A 17,018-nucleotide genomic window follows, 5' to 3' on the forward strand; every position below is an offset into this window, starting at 1 on the left:
ACTGCCTACCTTCGTCACTCTACTGCCACATACAAACCCCTCATAGAGAGGGCTGGGTTTGTGTGAACCCAGCACTATGATTGGTTTCAATTATTTACATATGCGATTCTGATTGGGTAAAAAGCTTGTCAATCGCTAAGGTGCTGAGCCTTCGTAAAAAATGGGCGGGGAAAGGCAGTGGAAGGCAGAAAAAAACAAAAACAATCCGCCCGGGCGTCCATCTTGAATACAGTAAGCCAACGGTGACTGACAGCAACGGAGAGTGAAATCGCGATAAATTGAGTTCCGACCGCTCTAAAAAGTCAACCGACTGCGATCACCGGGAAAATACATATTGAAGGATTACATTTAGTGACGTTATCTGTCAGTTCCGTCTCATTTTTGGCGTCATATTCCCGACGGGGCTGATGAAGTTATTTCGGAGGCTGTACATGCTAAGCTTTATTCAGTCGTCGACATGTCTTAGTTTAAAACGAGTGTTTGTTTTAACTACCCACCTTAGCAGATCTCGAAAAGCTTTGTGAGGTTGGTAATTGCAGGTTTGAGTCATTAACACCCGAATGGAATGTGGATATAGCGCGTTTGGCCATATTTAAGTCCTTCACTGTCAACTTGAGCTCGCGCGTGCGCTGAATCGTGCGCGTGACCCCGTTTATCTATGATCAGTTGTACTACATATATTATATATAAATATTTTTTTTTGAATAAGCAAAGTAAGTGTGATGTGGAGATATCGTTTAGGGGTGTTAATTCCATTTATATCCCCGTAAATGTGCATGCATTTAGTGAACTGCCATAGACTTTTCAGGTGGGTGTGATTTAGAGGCATTGCTCTGCTTGAAATATTAGTTCTTTTGCATTAATAACAATATTTTATACATATTTTATGGCGGGTTTTATGCATAGGTCGTCCAGTTCTGTTCATTGGAAATGGGAGCTGGCCCATTTACTGAAAGGTCTTATTGAACGGGCTCGTTTATTCTGAGCGCTCGACAGGGCAACATTGTATAGATAGTATTCGTACGCGTTGGAATTTCCTCGTTATTGATATGGGTTTTCAGGAAAACTGCATGGACAGTCATAGATCACTTTATTTCGAAAAGCTCGTCTGCTTTAAATGAACTGTCACTAGTGGACACTTTGATGCCGTTTCCCAATCGCTGAATCTGAGGACTATAATCTGCCATTGGATTTGTGCACTGCCATATATCACTGACTCGGTTACATGGATGTGTTTCACTGACTGCTGATCAGTAGTTCGAGGGGAAACTTGAATGCAGAGACTCTTGGATTTTGTAGGACAAGACAGAAGATTGAAAAATGGGACCTGCAACAAAGCTGGCGTTTGGAGTGTTCCTCATCTCCTGCTCCTCAGGTGGGTATTAATATGTTGTAACAACTCTAAATGCAATATGCATGTACAGAGTGTTCGTTTGTATCATGACATGTTTCTCTCTCTCTGTGTGTGTGTGTGTGTGTGTGTGTGTGTGTGTGTGTGTGTGCCACCGGAGGCTGTTTCTCGTGTTACTCCGCATTGAGATCGAATTCACTGGTTTCTCGTAAAATAGCTACATAACACCATCTGAATATAATCTGAGCATGCACTATACAGGAGCAGCGTTTACTGCCAGGATTGTGCATCTTATTTTCTCAGTGACTGGTCTGACAAGTTTCCAACATGAAGACCTGTTCAGTAAAGTTTAGAAAACACTAGTGGTGTATTGAACTAGTGTGTGTTCATATAATATTGACCAATAGCACTGTGCTGGCTGCTGCTCATGCATGCATGCATGTTTTATATGTTGCATGTAAACCCCCTCTACTGGTAGCTCTTATTTTTTAATTATTCATGGATGAGGACCGTTAAATTTATGTATATTAGTACATGAGAGGTTTAAAAAGGAATAAAATCATTTGATGAGGCCGGCTAGGCCAAAGGTCATATTTGCATGTGAGAACATTAGATAAGATATGGCTGAAGTTACATGAGCATATTTAATGTGCACCTTTATGGTTATATTTATTCAGAAATATATTTAAGGAATAGCAAGGCATACGGGGGATGTTTCTATACAGACTCTGTGTTCATGGTTTGAATTTTGGTTTTATTGAAAAAAGAGGCACAATCTGTGCCTGTACTCTGTGTTCCCACTACATCCCTCATCCTGGATTGCACTTGCCCACACAGCACTGCACTCTTTTGGCTACAGAGACAATTAATCAATACAATGTTATATTTGAGCGCATCGCTTCGGTATTTATATCAGTCTAAAGGCAGAAATATTCATGAGCATCTGGGTAACATAAGAAACTGTATCTTAGGGGTTACATTGCACATGCTCTCTCAGAGGAATCGGTGTAAACTAATGGGATGAGCATATAAACCATTATAGACCTGCTTGTAGTGATATGAGGAACCTTTCACCTGATTGTTGTTCGAATCGTGTTTATGGATTTGTGTTGTATACTTGTGTTACACAACTGAATGCCCATTAGAGTTACTTCAGGATGTTACTGGATGTTTTGTCTGTATTTGGACCATTCTTGCTACTGTTCAGATACCAACTGAAAAGTTAGATTTGGTGTGCTGCATGTAAGTTTTCACAAAAGTTTTGCCAAGACACGAGTTAATGCCTGCTGTGAGAATCAAGTCTAAGCGCTTGCCCAGTCGAATGTAAATTATGCTTTAAAAGCCACAACTCTTAAAATAAATCACAACTGGCAACATCTGACCAAAAGCACACAGAAAAACGGGAAGCTTAACGAGTAATTTGTGAATTTATTTAATGAAGATTCTATAGATTTATCAATGCAGAATGACAGAAACACTGTTTTTAGATATATTTTACATAGTAGGTGCAATTCTGTATTATTTGTTATTCTTTTCAAATAGATTGTTTTATGTCCATTTGACAGGATAACAGGATAATTGTATGATTTTATTTATTTATTTTCAATTTATGAGTACTTTTATGAGTGATCAGATTAAACTATGTGCTCTGGTTGAAATCAAAGCATTAGAGTAAAAAGCTTACGTTTGTAGTTTGAATTGATGCATTACAAATACACTCATGGTTAAGGCATGGTTACATTTTGTAGACAGTAGTAGTAGCTGTTAGCAAACACACTTAATGCATCCATGCCAGTACATGTCAGAAGTATAAAATCACTGGTACCTGTTACCTGTTACTAAAGTTGTAGTAAACCTGCAACCTAAAAGTTGCAATAAGACACATTTGTTGTTGTTGTTGTTGTTGTTGTTGTTACTAATAACAACAATAATAATCATAATAACAGTTTAACTTTGTGAGTGGTGGTCACAGTGCCTCAGATCTGATGGATGATAACTATGGCTGCCCCATAATAGTCGACTAAACGTTAGTTGATGAGAAGAGGCTTAGTCGACCATGATTTTATTATTTGGTTAGTTAGTAACTAGCAGTCACGCAGTCCGTGAGGGACAGATCGTTAACTGCGGGTCCTTGTGGTAATATACAGTATAAATCACATGCATTTTGTCCTGATAACAGCGGAAACAACTTAGAAGACTCTGTCATTTTTGGTCATGCAGATAAGAGTATGCATCAGTGTTGTTTTTGGCAGCCCTTTTAGTTTTAGTCTTAGTCTTTTGGACGAAAATGCTTTTTAGTTTTAGTCACATTTTAGTCACTTATAAACTTGATAGTTTTAGTCAAGTTTTAGTCGACGAAAACACAAAAAGGTTTTAGTCAGGTTTTAGTCGACGAAAACACAAAAAGGTTTTAGTCAAGTTTTAGTCGACGAAAACGCAAAAAGGTTTTAGTCAAGTTTTAGTCAGTTTTAGTAAAAAAAAAAAGAAAAGTAGTCTTTAACAAATTAATTTAGGTTAAAAAGTATTGGAAATGGGCTTAGGTTTGACAGGTTGTAGCAAGTGTTGCAATTCATAAAACAACAGTTAACATTAAAACCTTTGCATAATAAACTACTTTCTCATTGATGGAGATGCAGTACTGCCAAGCTGTACTTCATTGTCGCATTGGGCAGAAACCTTTTATCCCCATATTTCAAGTTATATTTTTACATGAATTGATGCTCTTCTAAAATTTCAGCACATTGGCTATTTTCACCAGTAATCACAGTAATAAAGGAATGGTTTACAGTTTAAACAGCAAAAAACTTTGAGCTACTACAACATTACACACAGATAAAGTGGTAACAGTGGCAGGGTTTTTCCTGCATTGAGAATTATGAGGCGGCCGCCTCCGTAAAATTTCGTGCCGCCTCCGGCTCTCGACAAAATTCGGACAGTCACATGGTCAGATACAGTTTTTCCACCGTGATGGTTCTGTTGCGGTTACCGGCTTGTGTCCATTCTCAACCCGTATAGTGCTGCGCGGATCGCGGATAATCCGCAGGTCGGGCGGGCCAAGTAATACAAACATTCCATTCCAATTAATCGAGGGTGGATGACCGATAAATTATAATGTTTTGAGTTTAATAAAGTCACGGAACTCTCATCACGGTAAAACGAAATGAACGTGCGTCACTTTTACTTTCGTTTTCAACAACGTAACATTAATTCTCTTCAGGGAAAACCCATCAAGGAAAATATCAAGGCTTGACAATAACGCTTGTCTGGGACACGTGTTTTTTTTTTTTTTTTTTTCTTTTTTTTGAAGGGAAAAGTGAGAGAGAATTGTACTACTTGTCCAACCGAACAAATACCCTGATTAAAACAATTTTTTATTTAAAAATAAAAAATATCTAGGGAATCACCGAAAATGTGAGGATGATTCTGTTTTATTTAATTTAATGTAAGTGGCGATTGATAGCCTATAGTTGATAATAATAGGCCTACCTAATGTACTGACGGTACAATGTTGCAACAATGTTGTTAAGAATGTTGTTAAGAAACAATAGCCTAGGCTACACACGACAAGAGTGCCAGAGTTTTCCTGAATGCCATCAAGACTGAAACCGAGACTGATTTCATAACAGTTCATTAAACAGTTAAAATGAAGTCACTTACATTTTAGACGCAATGACAGTTTTTGTTCTGTTTCTGCAGCGAAAATAGTTCCAAACAAAGATCACGAACCATCGCGCATCTCACAGCAACGAACACTTGAAGCATTACTGAATGATTCAGCGTTTCGAACGAATCGGTTGAGTAAAAAATTCAATGATCCATTCATAAACTGCCTCACTCTGAATAAATCAGCCGTTTGAACGAATCGTTTGAATGAATGACTCAATGACTCGCTCATTAAGACGGTCGCCTGCTGCCTCCTACTGGCGGTTTAGTTTCATAAAGTATATTCTTTTCAACATTCCTTATTTGTATATTCAAAAATATTTAAATTAATCTCATTTAATACAGTTATAATTTTTCAATGTAAATTATTTAATTTGATTGGTAACAGCCTGTGTCTTATTATTTTAATTGAATATATTGATCAAATTTAAGAATTTGAAATGAAAAATGGAGCATGCATTTAATAAAATTAGGGGGGAAATGCCCTTTATATAAGGTACAAAAAAATGTAAAAACAGGAAATGTAATTTTGCCAAAGGAAGAACTTTTATTTTAAATAAAAGTTCATTTTAAATCAGCCTACTTCAGTGTGATATGTTACCATCATGCTTAACACTGAGAATTTGAATAATTGTAATGTGATGATCAGATGCAGATATCTAAATCAAAGAATATGGGCGGTTTGCGGGTGGATTATTTATTTTTAACAGTGGATTCGGGTGACTCAAAGTGCACCAGATTAATGAATTTATCTTTAAAATGTACAAAATTTTCTTCCGGGGGAGCATGCCCCCGGACCCCCCTAGAGGTACCAAGCTACACCCACAAAAATGAATGTGGGAAACACATTAGGCTATATGATGCCCAACAAAAAATACCTTATTATTAAAATACATTATTAGGATTTTACCACCTCCGCCTCATTTTGAGCCAGGAAAAACCCTGAGTGGAATCACTGTTTTACTCCAAAAAAGCCAGGAATAAAAACATTCTTACTTTGGCAATTGTGGCTTTATTATATAATTAGTTAAATAATAATTGATGTTATAATTTATGTTATAATCTAAGTTATATAATAATTATATATTACTTTGTACCAATTAGCCAACTAAACTAATGCTCGGACACACTCGGTCTCTCTCGCGCACGTTTGGTCTCTCTCGCGCACTGTCGCTCGCTCGCGCAGTTCGTTTCGCTTTTGTCCAGTCCGGCGCCTCATATCGAAGATGTGTGGCGAGTGACTAGCCGCAGCCGCAGGTGTGTTGTTGTTGTTGTGGAATCTGGTGCGCGGCATGGCGGCAGCCGGGTGGTGGGCGTACCCAAAACAAGGATAGAAACAAGGATAAGCGGCAGCATTGCTGATACTTTTTTAGCTCAAAACAGACAGATTTCACGCAAAATAGGCAGAAATTACATGCATTGTGAACGTCAGACTTATAATCATTTTCGTTCCGTCTCGTCTCGTCAACGAAAACTCGAAAACGTCTCGTCATGTTTTAGTCACCTTAAAGCCATTTTTAGCTAGTCATCGTCACGTTATCGTCATAAAAAAAGGTGCGTCAACGAAATCATTTCGTTATCGTCATCAGGGTTTTTCCTGCATAGAGAATTATGAGGCGGCCGCCTCCGTCAAATTTCGTGCCGCCTCCGGCTCTCGACAAAACTCGGACAGACAGTCATGGTCAGATACACTTTTTCCACCGTGACGGTTCTGTTGCGGTTACCGCTTGTGTCCATTCTCAAACCGTATAGTCCTGCTGCTGCGCGCGGAGAAGTAATAAAAACATTCCATTCCAATTAATCGAGGGTGGATGACAGATAAATAATTTTGTGTTGAGTTTAATAAAGACACGGAACTCGGTAAAACGCAATGAACGTGCGTCACTTTACTTTCGTTTTCAACAACGTAATTCTCTTCATGGAAAACCAATCAAGGATCAGGAGGACTCGATAACGCTTGTCTGGGACCATATACTTTGTCCGGGACACGTGTGTTTTTCTTTCTTTCTTTTTTGAAGGGAAAAGTGAGAGAGAATTGTAGCCCATCCGGACAAATGCCCTGATTAAAAAAAAATGTAATATAAAAATATTCCGAATCACCGAAAACGTGAGGATGATTCTGTTTTATTTAAATTAATGTAAGTGGCGATTGATAGCCTATAGTTGATAATATAGGCCTACCTAATGTACTGACGGTAACAAAGTTGCGCTGTTGAGGCTCGTGCTGTTATTTATAACATATTATAGTTAAGAAACAATATATAGCCTAGGCTACACACGATCAGTGTGATGTTTTCCTGAATGCCATCAAGACTGAAACCTAGACTGATTTCATAACAGTTCAATAAACAAATAGTTTAAATTAAGTCACTTACATTTGAGACGCAATGACTGTTTTTGTTCTGTTTCTGCAGCGGAAATAGTTCCAAACAAAGATCACAGCAGAACCGTAACGTATCTCACAGCAACACTCAGCCGTGTTTCATTACTGAATGATTCAGCGTTTTGAACGAATCGATTGAGTCAAAGATTCAATTACCTATTCATAAACTGCCTCATTCGGAATTCGGAAGCCTTTTGAACGAATCGTTTGAATGAATGACTCAATGACTCGCTCATTAAGATGGTCGCCTGCCGCCTCCTACTGGCGGTTTAGTTTCATAAAGTATAATTCTTTTCAACATTCCTTATTTGTATATTCAAAAATATTTAAAATAATCTAATTTAATACAGTTATAATTTTTCAATGTAAATTATTTAATTTGATTGGAAACAGCCTAATGTCTTATTACCTCCACCCACAAAAATAATGCCGAAAACACATTAGGCTATATGATGATCTATGAAAAATAATATTTAATTACCTTATTATTAAAATACATTATTAGGATTTTACCACCTCCGCCTCATTTTAAGCCAGGAAAAACCCTGGTCATCGTTGACGAAAACAACATTGGTATGCATCATTCGAAACTATTCTTATTTGTGTGAACTCACAATAACAACAAAACATTAATTAATTTAAAATAAAGAAAACAAACAGGATGCGCTTTCTGCCGTCTCGATCTCTGTGAACTGGAGCGCGTCACAAAAATGAACCGAAACTCAGCTTATAGGCTATTTGCCTCACAAACATTAGGTATCTATAGAAAGCTTGAAATGTCTACTTTTAAATGAACCCATTCAAATAAAAATATAAAAATGTAATTATGTAATCTGTATGAAAGGTGCATTTTTCTCTAAAGGCACTAAACAGTGGCGATGGCGAGTCAGCAACCGACACTGACTCAGAAAACACTAGTTTATCAAATAATTAAAAATTTTCCTCGCTATTATAACACACTATTTCCTAACACATTTATAATCATTACCTTTGCCGATGCTTTCGGCAAGTTATGTGTTCACTTGAGCGTGGAATAGGCATATTGCACCTATATTAAAGGTTAAGTATTCCCCCCAGTATATTTAAGTAATTGAACGTATGCGTGGAATTAGTCGACTAATGGCTTAAATGAAAAATCTTTAGATGGGGGCAGCCCTAATGATAACATTCTTTCAGTGTGAAGTAATGCACTTTATTTTATGATATAATGTTGACCACATAGCCTACTTCTTAGTTGAACTTCCAAACTTTATTTAGTGGCTTCTGTTTCCTGTATCTGTTTTTCTTGTAAATATTTACTAGCTATTATAAGTAAATGCCATGGTCAGCTGTTTTTCATGGGACCTTTGATGGAATTGAGTGCCTTGCAAGTTTGCAAACGTTTGTGTGCCTTCCAGAATGCATCCTTATTTGACAGTGTGCATTAAAATGACACGCTTATGCACAGCGTTATGTATGCTTGTGAAAGTGTTACTGTTTTAGACTAGCTACATACTGACTGGAGTGCAGAATAGAAGTAATGGTGGTTGCTCTTCCACTGTCTTATTCACTGTAATCTGTCAGCACAGCTGTTGTGGGTAAGAGGGGTTACATTTATTTCTCTTGTATAACACCCGGACAGCTTAGCTGGGGTCATTGTACAGCGACACAACTTCTAAAACAAATCCCCAAAACAAAGATCTTTCAGTGTTGTGGATAACATTCATTTACTCCAGAAATCCTCTTTTTTTTTACAGCCACAACAGGGTTGCTGATGGGCAAATTGATAAATGTGCTTTTGGATTATACAGTGGCTGGTTTTTGTTGTGAGACGAAAAAATAATAATATTTTCACTCACTTGCTTAGTTCTTTTGTGCACGTATGTGGTGTGAACGTACTTGTAGGCTACAAGGCTATTGTTTGTGTAGGTGCAGAAGAAAATAGTCATAAACTGTTGGATGGTCTCTTACTTTTATAAAAAAATTCTTAAATTCATAATGTGTTAACTTGATTAGCTCTTTATACATGGTCATTTGGATTAGCCTAACCCTTTCATACGCAAGTTAAAAGAAAAATTTCAGAACCTGGAAGTGCTGGACTGCGGTTACTATGCGAATAGCATAGGAGATCTTTTCTAGGGGTGGGAATCTCTAGGCACCTCACGATTCAATTCGATTATGATTCAGAGGGCTGCGTTGCGATGCTAAAATGATTATCAATGCATCTTTTTTTTGTTTGTGTGACTACTTGGTACTTTTAAAGCAAAGTATTTATAATGACCCATAAAGAATTTACTTCCAATATATTTTATTAATGAAACAAATGGAAGTGATTTGGCAAGTCAACTGTAAGGTTACATTTGCTAGCATATGTCCCGACATTGCAAAGAACCAACAGGAAAAGAAGTGTGTGCCTGTACTAGCAGCATACTTGTAGTAAATTAATACAAACTTCAGCATATTCTGAATCTCTAACATAAAATAATAGACTTCTATCCAACATCCTCCTGTTATGTGCAATGAGCAATATAATTCTTCAGAAAAAAAAAAAGAAAAAAAAGTTTGCTTTAGCAAAATTACAAAACAGCTTTCATACAAAAAAATATAGAATGATGTACTAGCAACTCTCATACAAAAATAATGCTTGTGGACTTACGCATATTCTGAATAATTAGTAACATACAAAGCTGCTCTTATACACAAATAAATAATAAAGAGTCTAAGACTTGTGACTTGAAATTGTTGCTGTATACCACAATCATAAACAGCTTGTACACAAAAAGTAAATGAACATCTGCAGAGAGCACAGTCAAAATGTAAATTTTTGTGACTGGCATTGCACTGATACACTGTGACTGTGGAGGGCAGTACAGTAAATCTACGTATAACGTACATATAACATCTGTTTACAGCATATTGATGTGAAAACTAAACAATACAGAAAGCAGCTCTCATACAAAAATACAAAATAGTCCACAATGAAATTATGCCAATTTTCCATACCTTAGCTTTTAACGAAGAGGGTGCCGTTCGGATTTTGAGCTCAGCCATTATGCGTCTCTGTTATGTGTTTGATTTTTGACGTTTGTGAATGGATTCAGAATCGTCCACGTCCGCATCGCGATGCATCTAATAACCGATTTTTCTCCCCACCCCTAGTTTTATCACAATTGACAGCGTGTTATTAAATAAACAAATCCAATCGAGGTGTGAGTTCATCCATCAGATATTTTAAAAGCTAGACAGAGACGACAGAGACATGGAACCCAAACTCCCATCACCTTTTTATTTCCATGGTGCTTCCACGTGACACACCGCAGGTATTTTTGCAGTGTTTCATTAATAGAACAATCCACATTAACTAACAAACACATTAAATAACAGTACAACCCACTGAAGAGATGTCTATCCCTCACAGCTTCACTTTCATTCACATTAAAAATCAAAGATGGCGCTTATGTAAATGAGGTCTATAGTGCTGTATGACGGATGTTTAGCTTTTATATCGTTTTTCCTTTTTATATTCAAAATATTCTCAAACTTGTTAAGGCTCTCTGACATATTCAGATTCTCAAATATGTGTGAATGCGTTTTGTCGTTTAAACACCTTTATAATGATCATGTTTGTTGATCTATAACATGCGATGGGCGCCGCAATGTTAGTTTGCGCTAGGGCTGTCACTTTTGTGAAAAAATCCTGTTCGATTTTTGAGACATAAGTGTTCATTGAATCGAATGTAAAACCGATTTTCCATGTCTAAAGACGTTTCCATTTTAAACGCAAAATATGGGCAAATTCACGGACAACGAACAGGCATTAGGACGAACGTAAAGAGGGTGCTTGAGACGCGCACAAGTCTGCAATATTTCTGATGATTTATTGCCGTTAAGTTTCGTACACAGTGACAAACAGAAGTGCAACATTCTCGAAAAAAACAATAAGCAGAGTGGACTGCCATAGCATAAATGAAAAACATTACCTCAGTCTTCAACACGGCTGTGTTTACGGTTAGAAAAGTCGAACAAATTTCGCCTACGTAGGCGATTGTAGACGCGTAGCCCGAATTTGTATCTGAATGCATGAGACTGTCAGCATACCGGCAGAATTCACAGTTTTGTAGTAAAAAGAGACACATTATGCAGAAAGATAATTTGCTGTTATGCGTGTTTGTCAGAGCCTGCAGTTGCTGTATGACGCGCGTTCGCTGCGGGCGTATCGTGACGAGCTGGACGCGCTCCGAGAAAAGACCGTTAAAATCGATTCCCTATTTTCGTTTTCGAAACTTGCGTTGGTTGGTCCAATCGATTGTGCAATCGATTTTCGAACGTAAAGTGACAGCCCTAGTTTGCGCCACAATTCAGAGAATAGGACTCACAACCGCATTCAATATTCTAACGATTCGAATCGATTCATACATTTCAAAAATCAATATAAATGTCTGTTAATAACGGGATATTGACGGAACAAAAACAGTGCAGCACCCAGACAGTTTAGAGAGCGCATAGGCTTGCAACAGGAGACGTAGGCCTAGTTTGTTTGCTGACTTCCATGACTGCAATACGCGGTGTTTTCCGCCAACTGGCAACGAGTGTCGAAATACTATTGGGTGAACTGGCAGTGAGCGAGATCACACAGACCGAAACTAAAACAGACATTCCGACACAGAACGCACATTTCAAAAGTAAAATAACTGGCTGTAGCATTGATTTTCAGAGAAACAAGTATGTGAACTTGGCATGTTTCCTAAACATATGAAAACATATTATGGTACTTTTATGCTTTAGTACAGTCAAAAAGTTACATACAGCACCTTTAAATAATTTAAATTTACTGGCAGTCCGGCACGGCAAGCTTTTTTGTATTTTTTATACACAAGATGCACGTTCACTGTGGACGACGTTGTAAGAAACAATACCTGCTTGTAAAAGCGAATTAACATATCCTGTATCTGATGCTAAATCACTAAATATTGAGAATGCAACAGCACGTATTATATTTTTCTAACTTCAAACAATCAACCACTGATCAGAACCAGCTGATATTCACATATTTTAATGATGCAAAGATGCGCACATGCTCACACCGTGAGAGCAACGGCGGCGTCTCAGTCTTCAGGGGGCTTGAGTAAATGAATAATGCGGTTACAAAGGTGTGTACAATTTAGGGAATGTTTACACAATACTGTTTTCAGCTGAAAACTTTTTATGCATTTTGGCCGTTCATTTACACAACAACCGCGTTTTGGGGGCTTTTGAAAATGGGTTTCAAAGTGCAAGGTTTACCGTCTCTGTGTAAATGACAAAAATGTGAGTTTGTGAAAACGGTGACGCCATGCACATGTGTATTACGTATTTACAGGGTGTATCTTGACAAAGTGACATCGCCAACTACTGACCTGACATGCATAATACAGCCTTTTTAATCATTTTCGCAGATCCGTGTGAACGGGGATAGTTTTGACAACATAGTCATCTGTTTGTAGTACATTGATGTCGTGTAAACATGTAATTTAAACTACCTTATTAAATAACTACACTGACAGTAGCTGCTGTTCAGTTTGCATACGGCTGCTCTCCTTCTACTCGCTTTACTCACAACTCTTCCCTCTCTTCATTAAAGCTTCAGGTGAAGGGTTGCCAGATATCACAAAAAAGTAAAACAAACCCCTTAACTCAAAATAATAAACAGACATGGCAAAAACTGTACCAGAGGGGAAAAAAAAATAATCCTATAATACCAATATCCTAAAAAAAGAAAAGGCAGGAAATAATTTATTTATAGCATAAATAATGCATGAAATAATTCATAATTTATTATGAATTAAATAGTTCAATATAAAATATTTAGATATTATAAATTGATTGATGAAGTAAAACAATAACATGAGATTGAAAAATAATAATTCAACAAAACTTTAATTTAAGTTTAATTGCACAATTACAATTTGGGGCACAGGTTTTGTTATATATAAGGAGGAGGACTTCATGGAAAATAAATTAAATAAGATTCAAAAACAAGTTTAGAATCAAATCTAAAATCAAATCTATGCATATAGGCTATCCAATCAAAATTCGAGAATCGATTTTTAAACGAATCGTGAGATTCCCAAAAGATTCCGACCCCTACTAGTAACCGAGTGGGGAGAGTAGGCCTACGTTTGAGCCGCGCCTCACAGCGCACACCCACTGCAGCTCTGGTGGATCTGCGGATGAACGTATTATATGAAGTGGCTTGGCAGACAACTAGTTGTCCAGTGCAGTTTCGTTCATTCAGCGCGGGTTTTCGAGAATGTGGTCGCGATGAAAATGTGCAGGTGTCAGTTTGGTTATAGAATGCAATTGTCACGCACGTAAAAAAAAAAAAAAAACTGTATTCTGCATTAGGTCTGTGAATTGTATGTGTTTTAGTGCTTTTATAGTGTATGATCTGTTATCAATTATGATCTTCACCAAATTGGTTTCTAAATCAAAAATGAGAAACTTTAGTTCTACCTGTGGTTTTCCACCAAATAAAAGCCCTATGGTTTGAAACATTTGAATCACATACTGTAATTTTACTGCTGTTCTATACAATTATTCTTAATAATAATAATATACTTATTCTTATTATTAAATATGTGATCTCTTATTTTACAGTGCAATATGGGGTGGTTCAGCTTTTTCTTGTTCTTTTCCTCGTTCTTATTTGCTCAAATATCCTGGTTTACTGTGGGCACACTGTACATCATGTGTGCATTCTTGTAGCATTAGGAAGAAAACATACAAAATAAGCAGTTGTTACAACTTCTGCCTTACTGTGCTTGACCTTAGTCTTCCGTAGTTGGTTTATCTCAGTAAAGTATCTTTACCCAGATGTAATCAGTGTTCTCGGCTGCACCATGTTTCTTTAATGCCAGTCGGATGGATGTTTTCATCCCAGTATCAAATGTCTGTATGAACCCATGTGCTGTGCAGTTTGTCGCACTGTTATAAAACAATTCTCATTCACCCCGTTAAGTCACAGCGCTAATATTCAAACAGATGGACTACAAAAGGAGAATGGACTTTCCGTATGCAGGAAGAGAGTTTAAAAATGGAAAGTCTTTCGTTTAAAGTTATTCTTATTGATCCATGCAATCTTGATGATACAAACACATTATAATTTGATTCTTCCCTCTCTTTTTTTTTCGCCTAAAGCGCTAATGTGTGATTGATAGCTTGACCTTGTGTTGCTTTGCAGTGTATTTTGATCCTCGCCAACTGGACTTCCATGACATAGGCAGGTTGCAGCCACTGTTGCCCAAGATGCAGATGCCTCTGTGAATAATTTACAACCACGGTTGACCACTGCTGACGGAAGGGCTATTTGAAATCAAATGTGCTGCCTTTGTCCTCTAACAGTCTGCTTTGACCCGTGCCATAGTTTTCTTGGGTTTTTTTTGTTGACAGACAGTAAAATCATGATCGAGTAAATATATATCAACCCATCAGTTTCTCACTGTAACAGCAGACATGTTTAGGGCTTTTAGCGTTAAAAATCTGCTTGGCCTAAATATTCTGTATATGAATGGTTTTTCAAAGGATAGCAGATTAAACATGTCATCTCTCAATGCGTTTGCAACCTCTGAACAAGATTTCCAAGTGTTTTCAAACATTTCTGTTCATGAATTTCACTGTTTGAACTTTCAGTGCGACGCAAAGTCTAGTTGCTTCCTGACAGCTAGGCACAGAAACAAAGGCTGATCCAGTTTGTTTTTTTGAGTGTGATCGTTCATGTCATGTCATGAGCTTTCAGACAGTCCTTTGGTGGTGGAGGGGAATCAAAGCAGATTAAAGGGATTTGCAGCAAAAAGTATGTTAAACATGATTGACAGCTCATTGACTTGAATGCAAAAAATGTATAGGCAGATTAGTGGTGTCCGGATCTATTCGCTTATTCAAAAAAAAAAATATATATATATACAAATAAGTTATATTGTAATGATGAAAAATAAAAAGTTTCAAAAGCCTGAAATTCTTGACAAAATAGTTAAGCTGTTAATATAAATATAAATATGTATATATAAATATACATATATTAGGGCTGCAACAACTAGGGCTGTCACTTTTGTGAAAAAATCCTGTTCGATTTTTGAGACATTAGTGTTCATTGAATCGATTGTAAAATCGATTTTCCATGTCTAAAGACGTTTCCATTTTAAACGCCAAATATGGGCAAATCCACGAACAACTAACAGGCATTAGGACGAACGTAAAGACGGCGCTTGAGACGCGCACAAGTCAGCATATATTCCTGATGATTTATTGGTACGAAGTTTCGTGCACAATGACAAACAGGAGTGCAACATTCTCAAAAAACAATAAGCAGAATGGACTACCATAACATAAATGAAAAACTTTACCTCAGTCTTCAACATGGCTGTGTTTACGGTTAGAAATGTCAAACTAATTTCGCCTACATAGGCGATTGAAGACCGTAGCCCGAAACTGTATCTGTATGCATGAGACTGTCTGCATACCGGCAGAATTCACAGTTTTGTAGTAAAAAGAGAAACATTATGCAGAAGTATAATTTGCTGTTATGCGTGTTTGTCAGAGCCTGCCGTTGCTGTGTGATGCGCGTTCGCTGCGGGCGTATCGTGACGAGCTGGACGCGCTCCGAGAGAAGACCGTTAAAATCGATTCCTTATTTTGGTTTTCGAAACTTGCGTTGGTTGGTCCGATCGATTGTGCAATCGATTTTCGAACGTAAAGTGACAGCCCTAGCAACAACTAATTGATAATAAACGGAGCAATTCTGGTAGGGTCCTCACGCCATCGGTGCTCGGGCCCTAATGAAAATCATTGACAACGAAAATGTCATTATCGATTAGTCGTGTCTGCCCACCGTGCGCTGAACACTTACGCGATTCACGCGAGGATTTCCATTTTGCATGAATGCTCGTCCTGACAGTCTGTGTATTTGTTATTCAAGTATTTTATGAGAGTGGTAACTGTAAAGGGATAACTGCGTGTAATTAAATATAAATGTAAGACGTTTTTAACATTTACAGCATAAAGAAATTACAGTAACAGGTTACTGTTTCCAGAGTGAATGTGTGTGTTTCTGCATTTGTTAACACTTAGTTTGTGTTTTTATTTTTATTTATTATATTGATATCTTTAATGATTAATGTCTGATATGATTTGAACTGTTCTTTTGCTTTATAGCTCTTTTGTACATAGCATAGATATAGGGCCTATTTACTATGTTTTCATAGCAATCAATTGGCAAATTTGTTTGAAGGTTAGCTTTGGCCAGGATGTGGAATAGTGTGTTTTGGGTCAATAAAAAAGGAAAATTGGGCTTTTTAATCAGATTAATCTAAGAAATAATCAACTAACTAAGCGATTATACGGCTGTCACTTTTGTGAAAAAATCCTGTTCGATTAGACATAAGTGAATCGATTGTAAAATCGATTTTCCATGTCTAAAGACGTTTACATTTTCAACGCCAAATATAGGCCAATACACGGACAACTAACAGGCATTAGGACGAACGTAAAGAGAGCGCTTGAGACGCACAAGTCAGCAATATTTCTGATGATTTATTGGCGTGAAGTTTCGTGCACAATGACAAGCAGGAGTGCAACATTCTCGAAAAACAATAAGCAGAGTGGACT

At 37.3% G+C, this 17,018-nt stretch overlaps 1 protein-coding gene across 3 annotated transcripts in view; it reads left to right on the plus strand.

The window, feature by feature from the left end:
• Positions 1 to 215: 215 nt before the first annotated feature.
• acvr2aa (activin A receptor type 2Aa) overlaps positions 216 to 17,018 on the plus strand; it is a 57,127-nt gene continuing 40,324 nt past the window's right edge. The window contains exon 1 of one of the 3 annotated variants that reach the window (XM_081368834.1): positions 216 to 1,375. In XM_081368834.1, the coding sequence (XP_081224960.1) occupies positions 1,321 to 1,375 (55 nt within the window). In that variant the 5' untranslated portion in view covers positions 216 to 1,320. The remainder of the gene's footprint in view (positions 1,376 to 17,018) is intronic. The other 2 variants (XM_081368833.1, XM_081368835.1) reach the window with 2 other exon arrangements.

Source organism: Scardinius erythrophthalmus (genome assembly GCF_964197995.2).
Source record: "Scardinius erythrophthalmus genome assembly, chromosome: 6".
Lineage (NCBI taxonomy): Eukaryota > Metazoa > Chordata > Actinopteri > Cypriniformes > Leuciscidae > Scardinius > Scardinius erythrophthalmus.